This window comes from Oncorhynchus nerka, linkage group LG7 (genome assembly GCF_034236695.1).
Source record: "Oncorhynchus nerka isolate Pitt River linkage group LG7, Oner_Uvic_2.0, whole genome shotgun sequence".
NCBI lineage: Eukaryota > Metazoa > Chordata > Actinopteri > Salmoniformes > Salmonidae > Oncorhynchus > Oncorhynchus nerka.
Genome location: NC_088402.1, coordinates 41276388 through 41290776, shown reverse-complemented (window position 1 = coordinate 41290776; position 14389 = coordinate 41276388). Strand labels below are relative to the sequence as shown.

The window sequence follows — 14389 nt, the reverse complement described above, 5'->3', positions numbered from 1 at the left end:
AGGGGTGTGAGGGCGGGAGGTGAGCGGAATCAAGAGGGCTACTAAATAAGGACAAAAAGAGGGTTAGAGTTTTATGCCAAAAGGAAACATTTGAATAGATAACGCATTCGATTTAATAAACGGGATTGTGTTAAGTTGGACTGTAATGTGCAATTATACTATTACGCATGACTAAGACATTTTAAGCAAACTATATAGACTATATTTTTATTAATTACAGGCAAATAATTATATTTAAGCATTTCCATAGATATATCATTTAAAACGGAATTATAACCGTACACCATACTTCAGGCTACTGGTGTCTCTACTTGCTATTGTATCATTTGAAAACTATGTCCAGACTTGAGACCCTGCAGGTTTTATCAAAAATGTATCGGAAAATTAACATCGTCACTCTCTTTTTGTAAGAAAGAAATTAAGTAAAATGCACCGTTGAAATCTGAAGACTTATTTTATCTGAAATGTAAAGTTAAAACATTTAAGTTTCATGGATTGAGAATATCTGCCAAAAAAATAATTAGTTATTAGTGTCACTGATATATTAGAGTCTTCAAAATAACTTCCAACGCGTAATCTATGCATCATTCTGGGATGTACCATGACCCAAAATGCCACACTGCTGTCAGAATGCCATCTAGCGGTAGAAAAAGCAACATGCATAGACATGAAAAGATATTGGTTCACTTTAACTACAATATCACATAGTTACTCTACCAATTATATTAGTCTAAAGTGTGTGTTCATAAACTGCATCACTCCTTTCAGAAAACAGGAACATTGGTTTTAATGCATATGTCCTGTAAGTGTTTTGAATTTCAGTAGTAAGCAGGACAGCTTTGAGTGTGGATGCCATCTCTTCTCTGTTGAAGGAACATTCTGCTTCAAAATGAAAACACTTAAGATGAAATCTTTAACAAAATAATTATTTATTTTATTCTTAACTTTCATACATGTAACAGACTGCTTATATACAGTCATACCATCTTACAAACAAGTGAAATGTTTATCAGGAAGCGTATGACAAAGCAAGTATAGCCTGTTACTAAACAATGATATATTCAGCCATTTTGTCTTAGTCTCGAGGCTGAAGTTTTTCCTCATCATGTTACGTGTCTGCTCAGGAAAAACTCCTGGCCCCCCATCTTCATGATCAATACACAAGTGCTTCAGTTTGTGGTAAGGGATTTCCTCAGACTGTCCATGCTACCCAAGGCTCCCTTGGCACTGCTCTTCAGGAGGACACTGATCTCCTGTCGACAGAACGGGCACTGGAGTGCCACTGCGCAGAGGGCCTCCTCTAGTGCCCCCTGGGTGTGGGGGTCAGGCAGGGTGCTACAGGAGCCCAGCATGGCGAGGGTGTGGTTGAGCCAACCCTCCTCCCTGACCAGGGTGATGATCCAGGGCTGGGCCTTCACACAACCTCCCAGGGCCTGCAGACCCAGCCTCCACAGCTCCCCAGCCTCCTCCCACCACTCCTCCCAGGCAGGGCTCACCCTAACTGGGCCCGGGCCCGAGCTGGAGTCCAGGGCACCACGGAGGAACCGCAGGGCTGCGGAGAAGAACCGCCTCTGGCTTGCTTCAACCGGAGCTGGAACATGGTAGAACAAATACAAAGACAGGCTTCAATGAATTTAGAGGGAATGTATTAGGCATACATTCATACAATTGCAAAAATAAACAATTCTATTAAGACAGAAATTGGCCCGTTCACTCAAAAACAAAGCCATGTTAACTCACCTTTAGGAGCTGGTTTAAGCCTGCCAATCATGAGCCCCATAGTACAAAGATTGGCAGCCAGGACCAAGAGGCGGGGTTTGTGCAGGAGAACAGGAAGTGCTTCACTCAACAGTGACTCAAGGCATCTGAAACAAGGGTCCTTTCTGAGAGACAAGATTGTGCATAAATAACAGATTTTGTCACACAGGTTATATTGTAATGTTATGCATCCCCAATGTGAACTTGCAGTTAGTGAAATATTTACCGTTGAGGGGGAGATACAATTTAATTTATAAATCAACACAAAACAACCCCATTTTGCTGTATAAAAATCCATCCCAACTAGTCACCAGTATCTGTAAATTAAACTATGTGTGTTTTATAGCGTACGTGTGTGCATTTCGGTCTCTACAAAACATTAGTTATACAACACATACATGTGTATTTGGGTCTCTGCAAGGGCAGCTGTGTGTAGTGTTTATTTTGTACCTGACTCGCTCCGGCTCCGTGACAATGAAGTTGAGCAGGGCCGAGCAGGCTGTCTCCATACTGGGGTCCCGGGCTAACGCTGCCCCTCCTTTCCCCCGCAGGTCACCCCATCCCTGGGTTAGGAAGGTCACCAGGAGACCTGGGGTGTCCAGGGTGAGCAACACCTTTCTTGGGGCGTCCTCTGCAGAGAGGTGGCACAGAGCTGGGAGGAGATACCTAGAGGGGGAGGGGGGGGAGCAGGAGAGGCTGTGGCTTAAGATCCTGTTTCTCAAATGCGGTCAACTCCTGATAAATGCACACAGCTTGGGACTGTCAGCACAACCTGCATTAAACCCAGTATGCAGTTACCAGGAGCAGTTTTTTAAAGAATTCAATTGGGACTGGAATCAGAGTCAACCTACCTTACAGCATCTTTGCCTGTCCAAGCCCCTCCCTGTGAGCAGTCGCCTACAGACATCTCCGACATCCAATTGGAAAGACCCTGGTCGTGACTCTCTCCCTGCAGATGGCTTCTGGCGTAGCCCATCAGAAAGGGCAAGAGGGCAGTCACTTCCTCCTTGAGACATGAAGTCTCTTCGGCGAGCCAGGCGCAGAGGGAACGGAACGTGGCGAAAATGAAGGGGTCGCCATAACGACTCGGATCAACCTGGAGAAAAACACTTAAAAGTTAGTTTCAGAATCAGAGTTAGCCTTCTCTTACAGGAGTACTCTTTGAGCAAAGCTGAAAGTGTGATGCAAGTTAAACACTACCGTATTGGGTAAATCCATTTGAATTCAATCCCTTTTTGACAGCACCCCTTTTGATTTGAACGAAGCCTTCAATATATTTTCCACATTGTAAGGAAGGCTCAGAAAGTGACTTTTTGGACCTGAATGTCAAAATGTAAACGTGTTCAAAGTGAACCCATTTTGCACACCCCACCATACCATGAGACATCCATGTCTTCATCACTGGAAAATATAGCCCTTTGCACTTCTACCCGTAAACAGGTTGAAAATCTTGAGACTGATAAGCACCTAAATTGGAACGTAGTGGCTGTACAGTTAAATGCTATACATGAGTATCAGAGCTCAGGGTCTCCGCTCCACAGCTCTGTATGGGTTTTGACTGACAGTCCTTCTGAACTTGACCACGCGTGCAACAAGAAGTTGGCCACATCCCTCCTGCTAATTTGGCAACTTTTGCACATTTTTTGTTGTCCGAGTGAAGGAAATGCTGCAAATTACGAGGAATCGATGTATTGTGAAAAGCGAGACGTTGAGGATTCAAACCAATATTTCTTTGATGTCATACAAGCAAGCCAAACGCCTGCGAGTCCAAATGTGCACTTCACATCTCCATCTCATAAAACTCATGTAATATACAGTGTCAATGTTTATGATCACTAAGTTTGATGTACAGTTACAAGATGACATGGGTTGTCCTGTACAGAATGAGCCTGTTTGTTTCCGGGTTGGAGCGAGCGGTCGCATCTGCACTCGGTCCGCAGGTAGTATTACATTTCATTACATTTCATTATAGTACAACGGTTTGATTTGTCTAATCTTAGCAATTTTTCTTCTTAGCTAGCTACATAGCCGTCTTTGTATCATAGATAATTGCGTAATTATCGTATTTCGCCGTCCTAACGCAGTCTACACCGCCCTGCAGCTAGCTAGCTAGCTAACGTCTACCGTTAGCTAGTCCACCGTCTACCGATTAGCAGCACAACTTACACTCAACTGAACGACTTGATTAGTGTAGTGTTAGCTAGCTACATAGTTGTCTTTGCTGTCTTCGTAGCCAAGATAATTGTGTAGTTTAGAGTGTGTAGTTTTAGAGTGATTATCTTAATTTACCGAGGTTAGCTAGCCAGCTATTCGTCGTCCTTAACGTAACAGAACTTCCGCACTCAACAATCCGGTCGCATTTCGCTTCGCTCCACAGGTAGTATCACATTTTTCATTTCATTACAGTACAACGGCTTGATTTGTTTGATCGTAGCTAGCTACATAGCTAGCTACATAGCCGTCTTTGTATCAAAGATAATTGTGTAGTCTTGAGCGATTTCCAGATTTCCTAGGTTAGCTAGCCAGCTATTGTCGTTCTTTTAACGCAACGTAACGTATATCAACACTGCTAGCTAGCCAGCTAGCCCCGAATAGCAGCACAGTAGCACAGTAGAAACCATTACACTCAACGGAACGACTTGATTAGTGTAGTGTCAACAACGCAGACACTGCCAGCTAGCCTACATAGTCAACAACGCAGCCTCTGCCAGCTAGCCTACTTCAGCAGTACTGTATCATTTTAATCATTTTAGTCAATAAGATTCTTGCTACGTAAGCTTAACTTTCTGAACACTCGAGACGTGTAGTCCACTTGTCATTCAATCTCCTTTGCATTAGCGTAGCCTCTTGTGTAGCCTGTCAACTATGTGTCTGTCTATCCCTGTTCTCTCCTCTCTGCACAGACCATACAAACGCTCCACACCGCGTGGCCGCGGCCACCCTAATCTGGTGGTCCCAGCGCGCACGACCCACGTGGAGTTCCAGGTCTCCGGTAGCCTCTGGAACTGCCGATCTGCGGCCAACAAGGCAGAGTTCATCTCAGCCTATGCCTCCCTCCAGTCCCTCGACTTCTTGGCACTGACGGAAACATGGATCACCACAGACAACACTGCTACTCCTACTGCTCTCTCTTCGTCTGCCCACGTGTTCTCGCACACCCGAGAGCTTCTGGTCAGCGGGGTGGTGGCACCGGGATCCTCATCTCTCCCAAGTGGTCATTCTCTCTTTCTCCCCTTACCCATCTGTCTATCGCCTCCTTTGAATTCCATGCTGTCACAGTTACCAGCCCTTTCAAGCTTAACGTCCTTATCATTTATCGCCCTCCAGGTTCCCTCGGAGAGTTCATCAATGAGCTTGATGCCTTGATAAGCTCCTTTCCTGAGGACGGCTCACCTCTCACAGTTCTGGGCGACTTTAACCTCCCCACGTCTACCTTTGACTCATTCCTCTCTGCCTCCTTCTTTCCACTCCTCTCCTCTTTTGACCTCACCCTCTCACCTTCCCCCTACTCACAAGGCAGGAAATACGCTCGACCTCATCTTTACTAGATGCTGTTCTTCCACTAACCTCATTGCAACTCCCCTCCAAGTCTCCGACCACTACCTTGTATCCTTCTCCCTCTCGCTCTCATCCAACACTTCCCACACTGCCCCTACTCGGATGGTATCGCGCCGTCCCAACCTTCGCTCTCTCTCCCCCGCTACTCTCTCCTCTTCCATCCTATCATCTCTTCCCTCTGCTCAAACCTTCAACCTATCTCCTGATTCTGCCTCCTCAACCCTCCTCTCCTCCCTTTCTGCATCCTTTGACTCTCTATGTCCCCTATCCTCCAGGCCGGCTCGGTCCTCCCCTCCCGCTCCGTGGCTCAACGACTCATTGCGAGCTCACAGAACAGGGCTCCGGGTAGGCAGCCGAGCGGAAATGGAGGAAAACTCGCCTCCCTGCGGACCTGACATCCTTTCACTCCCTCCTCTCTACATTTTCCTCTTCTCTCTCTGCTGCTAAAGCCACTTTCTACCACTCTAAATTCCAAGCATCTGCCTCTAACCCTAGGAAGCTCTTTGCAACCTTCTCCTCCCTCCTGAATCCTCCTCCCCCTCCCCCCCCCTCCTCCCTCTCTGCAGATGACTTCGTCCACCATTTTGAAAAGAAGGTCGACGACATCCGATCCTCGTTTGCTAAGTCAAACGACACCGCTGGTTCTGCTCACACTGCCCTACCCTGTGCTCTGACCTCTTTCTCCCCCTCTCTCCAGATGAAATCTCGCGTCTTGTGACGGCCGGCCGCCCAACAACCTGCCCGCTTGACCCTATCCCCTCCTCTCTTCTCCAGACCATTTCCGGAGACCTTCTCCCTTACCTCACCTCGCTCATCAACTCATCCCTGACCGCTGGCTACGTCCCTTCCGTCTTCAAGAGAGCGAGAGTTGCACCCCTTCTGAAAAAACCTACACTCGATCCCTCCGATGTCAACAACTACAGACCAGTATCCCTTCTTTCTTTTCTCTCCAAAACTCTTGAACGTGCCGTCCTTGGCCAGCTCTCCCGCTATCTCTCTCAGAATGACCTTCTTGATCCAAATCAGTCAGGTTTCAAGACTAGTCATTCAACTGAGACTGCTCTTCTCTGTATCACGGAGGCGCTCCGCACTGCTAAAGCTAACTCTCTCTCCTCTGCTCTCATCCTTCTAGACCTATCGGCTGCCTTCGATACTGTGAACCATCAGATCCTCCTCTCCACCCTCTCCGAGTTGGGCATCTCCGGCGTGGCCCACGCTTGGATTGCGTCCTACCTGACAGGTCGCTCCTACCAGGTGGCGTGGCGAGAATCCGTCTCCACACCACGTGCTCTCACCACTGGTGTCCCCCAGGGCTCTGTTCTAGGCCCTCTCCTATTCTCGCTATACACCAAGTCACTTGGCTCTGTCATAACCTCACATGGTCTCTCCTATCATTGCTATGCAGACGACACACAATTAATCTTCTCCTTTCCCCCTTCTGATGATCAGGTGGCGAATCGCATCTCTGCATGTCTGGCAGACATATCAGTGTGGATGACGGATCACCACCTCAAGCTGAACCTCGGCAAGACGGAGCTGCTCTTCCTCCCGGGAAGGACTGCCCGTTCCATGATCTCGCCATCACGGTTGACAACTCCATTGTGTCCTCCTCCCAGAGCGCTAAGAACCTTGGCGTGATCCTGGACAACACCCTGTCGTTCTCAACTAACATCAAGGCGGTGGCCCGTTCCTGTAGGTTCATGCTCTACAACATCCGCAGAGTACGACCCTGCCTCACACAGGAAGCGGCGCAGGTCCTAATCCAGGCACTCGTCATCTCCCGTCTGGATTACTGCAACTCGCTGTTGGCTGGGCTCCCTGCCTGTGCCATTAAACCCCTACAACTCATCCAGAACGCCGCAGCCCGTCTGGTGTTCAACCTTCCCAAGTTCTCTCACGTCACCCCGCTCCTCCGCTCTCTCCACTGGCTTCCAGTTGAAGCTCGCATCCGCTACAAGACCATGGTGCTTGCCTACGGAGCTGTGAGGGGAACGGCACCTCAGTACCTCCAGGCTCTGATCAGGCCCTACACCCAAACAAGGGCACTGCGTTCATCCACCTCTGGCCTGCTCGCCTCCCTACCACTGAGGAAGTACAGTTCCCGCTCAGCCCAGTCAAAACTGTCCGCTGCTCTGGCCCCCAATGGTGGAACAAACTCCCTCACGACGCCAGGACAGCGGAGTCAATCACCACCTTCCGGAGACACCTGAAACCCCACCTCTTTAAGGAATACCTAGGATAGGATAAAGTAATCCCTCTCACCCCCCCCCCTTAAAAGATTTAGATGCACTACTGTTCCACTGGATGTCATAAGGTGAATGCACCCATTTGTAAGTCGCTCTGGATAAGAGCGTCTGCTAAATGACTTAAAATGTAAAAAAAATGTAAAATGTTTGTTGTATTGTGAAGACAATTTCCCGCAGACCACACATCTGAACACACTCACGAAAGCGAAAGCCTAATACTGTAAGATTATAAAATACAATTTAGCTAGTCATGTTGGAAATAGAACACACTTTCAAATTATGCCCACCTGACCCAGAATGAGATTTATTATGGACCGCTTTTTGGATTGCGCAAACAGTATTTGTGTAAAGGCGGGGGGATGCAATGCTGTGTTCTAGAGCAAGTACACTTGTAGTTGTTTTGTTCCTCAACGGTACAGCTAGGAGAGCTAAAAAGAAACACTTTATAGCTGAAGACTCTTCGAGTCATATAAACGCATTGAAATTACTTAGGAACTGTGCACACTTAGGTGTGTGGCCACTTGGAAACACCAGTTAGACCACTCACTCAAAACCTTTGTCATGTCTTAGGTTGCACCTATCCCAAATTTTCCAAGAATATTCTTATCATGTTCCTGAATGTATTTCAAGATTTCGTTAAAGAAATTAGGTAAAGGACAGTAAAATGCACATAAAATCAACAGTGTAATGTTTGGATTCACTCGTGTCAGGTGAACTGTTGTGTCCTCACCTTTTATCTAATCATTTTCCCATAATCTCCAAACTGTTTCCTTTTAATTGCTACCATGGGTATGAATATGCTTTCCATATTTCTTCTGTAAGAAACATTTCAATTTAGCCCTATCCATATAGTGGAACAGGTAAAAAAAACAAAAAAAAAACAAAGTTACCTTAAAAACGTAAATGATCCCTAAATATATATTCGCATAGACCCTATTTTACATTATCTGAGGTTCTTGTTTTGTGCCCGCCATCAGTTGAGGCACAAATCCTACAATTCTGTAAAGCAGGGTCTAAGCTACGTGAGTATTACATTTAAAAAATAAATAAATCAGAGTTCACCCATATTAGAGTTCACCCATATTTTGATAATTAACATAAAAAAAAAGGTTAACATTTATTTTATTTTAAATAAAAACATTAATTAAAAAAAAAAAATTCCAAGATATTTTAGAATAGTTTGACAACCCTTTTTGTGAGCTTTTAAATGATACCAAACTCAACCGTTTAGCTTTTCCAGTGATGAAGACGTGTAATGGTAGGGTGGGTATGCAAAATAGCTCAACTTCGAGCACCTCTATCTTCTGAAAGTTTCGGCATTCAGGTCCAAAAAAAGTCACTTCCTGACCACTTCTTCCATAGGCAAAAATGTATTGAAAGTTGTTTAAATCAAAAGGGATGTTGTCAAAAAGCACTTGAAATCAAATGGATATACCCCATTGTGAATTTTGTGTGTCTGTGCTTTGTACTGTCCACGACACAGTTATCTTGTGGGAAACATGATTTGAATTTTACTCCACCTACACTTTCTTACAGACACTCTGGCTGATGTGAAAAATGAGTATGAATGCAGCTGCTTTGCCTCGTTCTCTTACCTGCTGCAGGTGATAGATGACTGCCGAGAAGGCCTCCTCCAGAACCCGGAGAACCTGCCTGCTCTGCTGCAGACTGAGTCCAGTGATGGCAGTCTGTGGCTGGGCATCGCTCTGCTGGGCGACTCCCTGGCTGCTGCAGGCCTGCTCCATGGCCGCTTCCATGACGCGGTAGCAGGCGGTGAGTGTCTGTTGCAGCTGGGGACTCAGCTCTGTATCGGGGGGCTCCTCCAGGCCCATCCTCACCTCCACACAGGCCCGGTTCACCAGCAGGCAACAGAACTTAGGTGTCCCCACAGGCTCCCAGCCGCACAGGTCCAACAGGCAGGCGGAGAGGACTAACACAGGGCCTATTTGACCTGGGGTCAGCTTAGCCTGCAGCATGGGCCTCAGGGCCACCCACAGACTGACCATAGTTGGCGTTAGGTCAGTGTCCTTTGGTGTTCCACCTGGTGAGGGGAGGAACTGCGGCACCAGGGCACACATATCGAGCTGGGTGAGGCCAGTGGCTTGGCAGAAGTCTTGGGAGACTCTGGCCAGGAGAGAGAGGAGTTCGGCTGGGTGCTTACTCCAGGCTCTCTCTTTAGTTTTGCCTGAGAGCAGGGCACCAAGAAGGGGTAGTCCTTTTTCATGGCTCAGTGTCTGTTTCTGCCCCAAGGCCCGACAAAGAGCTGGGACGGCACCCCTGGCCAGGAGCTGATCTGGGCCCCGGGGTAAAGCACACACTGTATTCAAAACCTGGTAACAGTCTGTAGCCAAGGCCTCATCCAGTTTGACTGTTGAATGGGAAGTTGGAGCTCCATTTTCTGCAGTACCTTCCTCAGAGCCTGTAGGACTCGTCGCATCTTGAGACGGTGCTTTGAATCCTGCAGTGTCCTGGACAGGCTCCTTGGTAGTGTTCGTGCTCTGTGATGACTGTTCACCTTCAGCCTGGCTTGGCTGGTCTGGTTCCATCCCTTGTCTAGCCTGGTGCTGGGCTTGTTTCTGCGGGCTCCATTTGGGCCCATCGGCCAGCAGCCCTAGCAGTAGAGGGATGGTGGTAAGGAGCTGTGGGTGGGCGGCCATGTCTGGGTCTGTGCTGAGGGCAGCCAGCAGAGCTGTGCCCAGAGACAGAAGCTCCTCTGGGGGCAAGCCGGAGGCATCACTCCCCCGGACCGCAGTCACCAGCAGGCGAGCAGGAAGACTCAGCCCCACCGCCTCAAAGATGCGCCGCAGTGTCGCACTGTCAAGCTGGCCTGCTGGACACAATCGTGTAATCTACAGAACAGAAAGTGAGGGATGGAGAATATAAGGGTGAAATATGTTTTTGTTACCCACCATACCAGATTAAATAGAATTACTAAGGGTCAGAGATAAGGTAGACTGGTGACACTCTTACCAGGAGGAGTGCAGCGAGTGTGTGGCTGTCGTTTTTGGCATGGGTGAGTGTGTGTAGACAGCGCTCCAGAACCTCGCGCTGGGCAGCAGACAAGCCATCTATCGCCAGTGGCGCTCCCTCTCCTTCCTCACTGCCTGTATGTTCGCCACTGGAATCACTCTCAGAACTCACAATAAATGTACCCTCAGCCATTGCTAATGCCATCCTGTAAACACAATATACATATCAGTGGTGAAAATGAGTGAGACAGAGATCCAGACAATGCCCCATCTTCAAAATTGAGGTAGTAAGACATCAAACTCTACTGCTTCCTGTACATTGGATTAGTGAGCAAAAATAAACCACTGCCTTTTTTTGTCAAGAGCTTACCTCAAATTAGTCCTTTTGGAAGTTTTTCTTGATAAGCCATTCTCATAATTTGTGTCATTGTTGTGGAGCACCACTCCTTCAATTTGTTTTCTGAAGTGCAAAGGCCCACCTGAACTCTTATATTATGAAATAAGTCTTGTTGTGCATTGTATTATGTTCATGTTAGCTGTGTAGCTAGCTAGACTAACTATCCCAAGATGTACTCTTAATAGGTAGACCAAACCAGTTTTGGTGATTTCTGGTATTTCATCAAAATACATTTTTGGACTCATTCAAAAGTTTTTACCTGATTAAGTACAATACCAATGGAAAATCATGTTTAAAAAGTTCAATTTATATTCCTAAAACGTAAGTTGAAAAGGATGCTGTCGCTGCTTCCTGTTGACAAGACATTTTGAGAAATAGCCCAGTGTCCAAATCAATAACCAACAGTTTGTGAAATATTGAAGACCTAAACATAAAAATGTACTATCTGCACATTCATGTGCAACAATAGTAATCATATTACTTGTAGTTTTTATAAACTGCACATGCACCAAAAAACACTGTGGCAATAAACCACTTATCGATTAGGGGGAAATCAGGTTGTACGCGCTGATGAAACTAACACCTAAAAAACCCGCCACATTATTCTTTATTAGGATCCCCGTTAGCCTACAACTAGTCTTACACATGTAGTGTGTTTGCATTGATCAGCTACACATACATGTCAGTACATACACACAAAAAGTAGCTCAAACAGAAGAGAGGTGTTGCTTTATTGGTTTATTTTTTTAATAAACCAGGCTTGCTGTTCACTTGCACTATATGAGATGGAAGAGAGTTCCATGCAATCATCTGTGCGTTACCTTGAATTTGTTCTGTGCCTGGGGACTGTGAAAAGACCCCTGGTGGCATGTCTGGTGGAGTAAGTATGTGTTAGTGTTGTGTGTAAGTTGACTATGCAAACAACTTGGAATTTCCAACACCATTTTTCTTATCAAACAAGAACCCAGTCAGTCTTTCCTCAACTCTTAGCCAAGAGAGACTGGCATGCACATGATTAATATTAATACTCTGATTACAGTGAAGAGCAAAACATGCTGCTCTGTTCTGGGACAGCTGCAGCTTAACTAGGTACTTCTTTGCAGCACTTGACCATGTGACTGGACAATAATCAAGACCAGATAAAACTAGAGGATGCAGTACATTCTTTGTTGAGTCAAAAACCCATGGAAACTTGATGTTTTTTTACATTACTGGTTAGAGAACAACCTGCAGAAGACAGTCAGCAACATTTTGGAGTGATGAATTTAGATTTTTGATGGGGTCGCCAAAACAGAAACGCAACACTTTTTTTTGTCAAGTACTCATATCGATTTCACGTTGATATCGATTGCTTGAGAGGGGGGAAACGAGATTGCACGTCCTGATAAAACTAACAGTTCAAAACCCACAGAATCTGGGAATAATGTGTACATCTTTGGTTAGAGGACAATTTGTAGAACACCGCCATTTTGAATCAAGTCGGTTGCCAACGCTGTAAGTATACTTTTTTTTGCTAATCACTTCGATATCACGCTGAAATCAATAGAACTGAGGGAAAACACTTCGGATGTAGCGCTGTTTACACTAACACTATTCAAAGGCCACACGGTAACTTGGAACAACCTATACACGGTTGGTTAGATGAGAACTTGTAGAAGGCTTATCTATATTTTGGAATGTCGGATATTGATTTCGGGAGGCTGCCATCACAGAAAAGGAACAGACCACTTTTTCTGTTCGTTAAATTAAACATAATGACGCAGCATAGGATAGAAGTGACAACGGTTGGCTGCTATTTAAGTGATAGTTTGACAGTCGAATTCATGTATTGGTGTGCGGCATGCGACTTTTATAGAAACTGCCCCAAATTGTCTGTGCCATTTCCTTAACTCAGTGTTCAAACTCCTGCGCATGACAAAAATCAACAGTACAAAACCAAAGATATGTATCTGTTTTAAACAATCAATCTCATGTCATCACAATGGCTATACACTTTTATACTAATATCACCAATCTGAGGTATAAAGGATGTGTAATTCCACTCAAATTTTACAGGGTGAAAAATGCAAGCTTGTGTAAAGTAGTAACACTAACTGTCCACATTAGGAAAATTAGCGCAATATAGAATATGGCAAACATAATTCCACATGTCACTTTTAAGGTGATAGTGTGTTGCACAATCAAACTATTGCAACAATGACATTAAACTCAATTAACCAATTAAGATTTTTTTTAAAGCTCTCAAACAATTTAGCTCCACGCTCTAGACCAGTGTTTCCCAAACTTGGTCGTGGAATCAGCTGTGTAGAGCTAGGGCAAAATCCAAAACGTGCACCCAGGGGGTGCCCCAGGACCGAGTTTGGGAAACACTGCTCTAGACTAAAGCCTCCACAGTGTCTGTGCAGCAGCCTGGAAGTTTGACATCCCTACTCTTAAGGAGCCTTGTTATTTGCCGAGGTAAACTGGCTCTAACAGTCAAATACTCCATCTAAACATGAATCGATTCTCAATTACGATACGCTTCAAAAAACAAAGCCCTTTTCACATCACACCAATACAATTTCACAAAAGCAAAATATACACTTCACCAGTTATCAGTTGCAGCTGACAGTATTTTTCAGTGACAACACGTTTCTGGCGACCTTCTACACAGGTGTTCGGTGCCGCTGTAACATAGAAATATGGCCATGTGGAAACACGAACCTGGCCTAACCCTATAAAAAAGGTGAGCGCCAATTTTAACGTTGTATTTTTAGGAAAATATGTATCGATGCTATGAAAGATACGGTCCTTATTACTTCCTAAACCGTACCGTATGCGATTAATGTTAATGTTCACACCGAGCGTCGGGGCTCTTGTGGAACTGAGAGTCATGCTCAAGGGCTAGGCTAACTCAAATTAGTAAGCTTTCCAAAGTGTTGTGGCTAATGAACTCATATCGTTCACGTTCCCGCGTACATATATTTTAGCATTTTCTTTGGCATACATTGAAAACTACTGTGATAAAATAATTTGTGGAAGTAGCTACAAACATACTCACATTTAGGCTAGCTGCGTTCTTTATTTGTTCATTCAACTTTCAGCGCTGCACAAGAGAATGAGATCCACGAAAGCAAGCTGTCAAAACAAGAGCAACCAATCAACGTGATCAACAAATTATAATCGGCCAATCATGAGGAGGTTCTTTGACATGTAAGGACGCCATTTTGGTTGGTGGCCCGTTCTGTGAACGTTTATATTTTTGGTTGGCAAAGAAAAATATTGGCACATTATTTCAATGCCCTTTGATAATGTTGTGTTTAGTCATAGCAATAAAAGTTACTCCAAAAGATTGCAATTACTTGGCTGCGTGAGACGGACGTGATTGGATTAATCGTGTTTAGGTTTATATTGTAGCTACCCGCACAGTGTGTTATGTGTTAGGCTAGTAGGTGGTTGTGTTGTACTTACCAGTACCCAGT

At 45.4% G+C, this 14389-nt stretch overlaps 1 protein-coding gene across 2 annotated transcripts; it reads right to left on the bottom strand.

Annotated features, from left to right (window-relative positions):
- Positions 1 to 910: 910 nt before the first annotated feature.
- On the bottom strand, positions 911 to 14064 carry ncdn (neurochondrin). Of its 2 annotated transcripts, XM_065020513.1 has the most exons (8): positions 13969 to 14016; positions 11750 to 11800; positions 10533 to 10737; positions 9158 to 10411; positions 2610 to 2854; positions 2209 to 2424; positions 1741 to 1883; positions 911 to 1591 (listed from the first exon to the last, which is right to left on the bottom strand). In XM_065020513.1, the coding sequence occupies exons 3-8, from the start codon at positions 10734 to 10736 to the stop codon at positions 1170 to 1172; spliced, it is 2484 nt and encodes an 827-aa protein (XP_064876585.1). In that variant the 5' UTR covers position 10737; positions 11750 to 11800; positions 13969 to 14016; the 3' UTR covers positions 911 to 1169. The 2 variants fall into 2 exon arrangements, with proteins under 2 accessions (XP_064876585.1, XP_029519470.2); XM_029663610.2 differs by lacking the exon at positions 11750 to 11800 and having other exon boundaries at positions 13969 to 14064.
- Between the last annotated feature and the right edge of the window lie 325 nt (positions 14065 to 14389).

Bases quoted from the DNA above. Each gene is read 5' to 3' on its own strand.
- ncdn (XM_029663610.2), bottom strand. The intron at 2,855-9,157 runs GTAAGAGAACGA...GTTTTTCTCCAG, and splicing joins TCATCTATCACCTGCAGCAG to GTTGATCCGAGTCGTTATGG. The intron at 1,592-1,740 runs GTGAGTTAACAT...ACCATGTTCCAG, and splicing joins GCTTAAACCAGCTCCTAAAG to CTCCGGTTGAAGCAAGCCAG.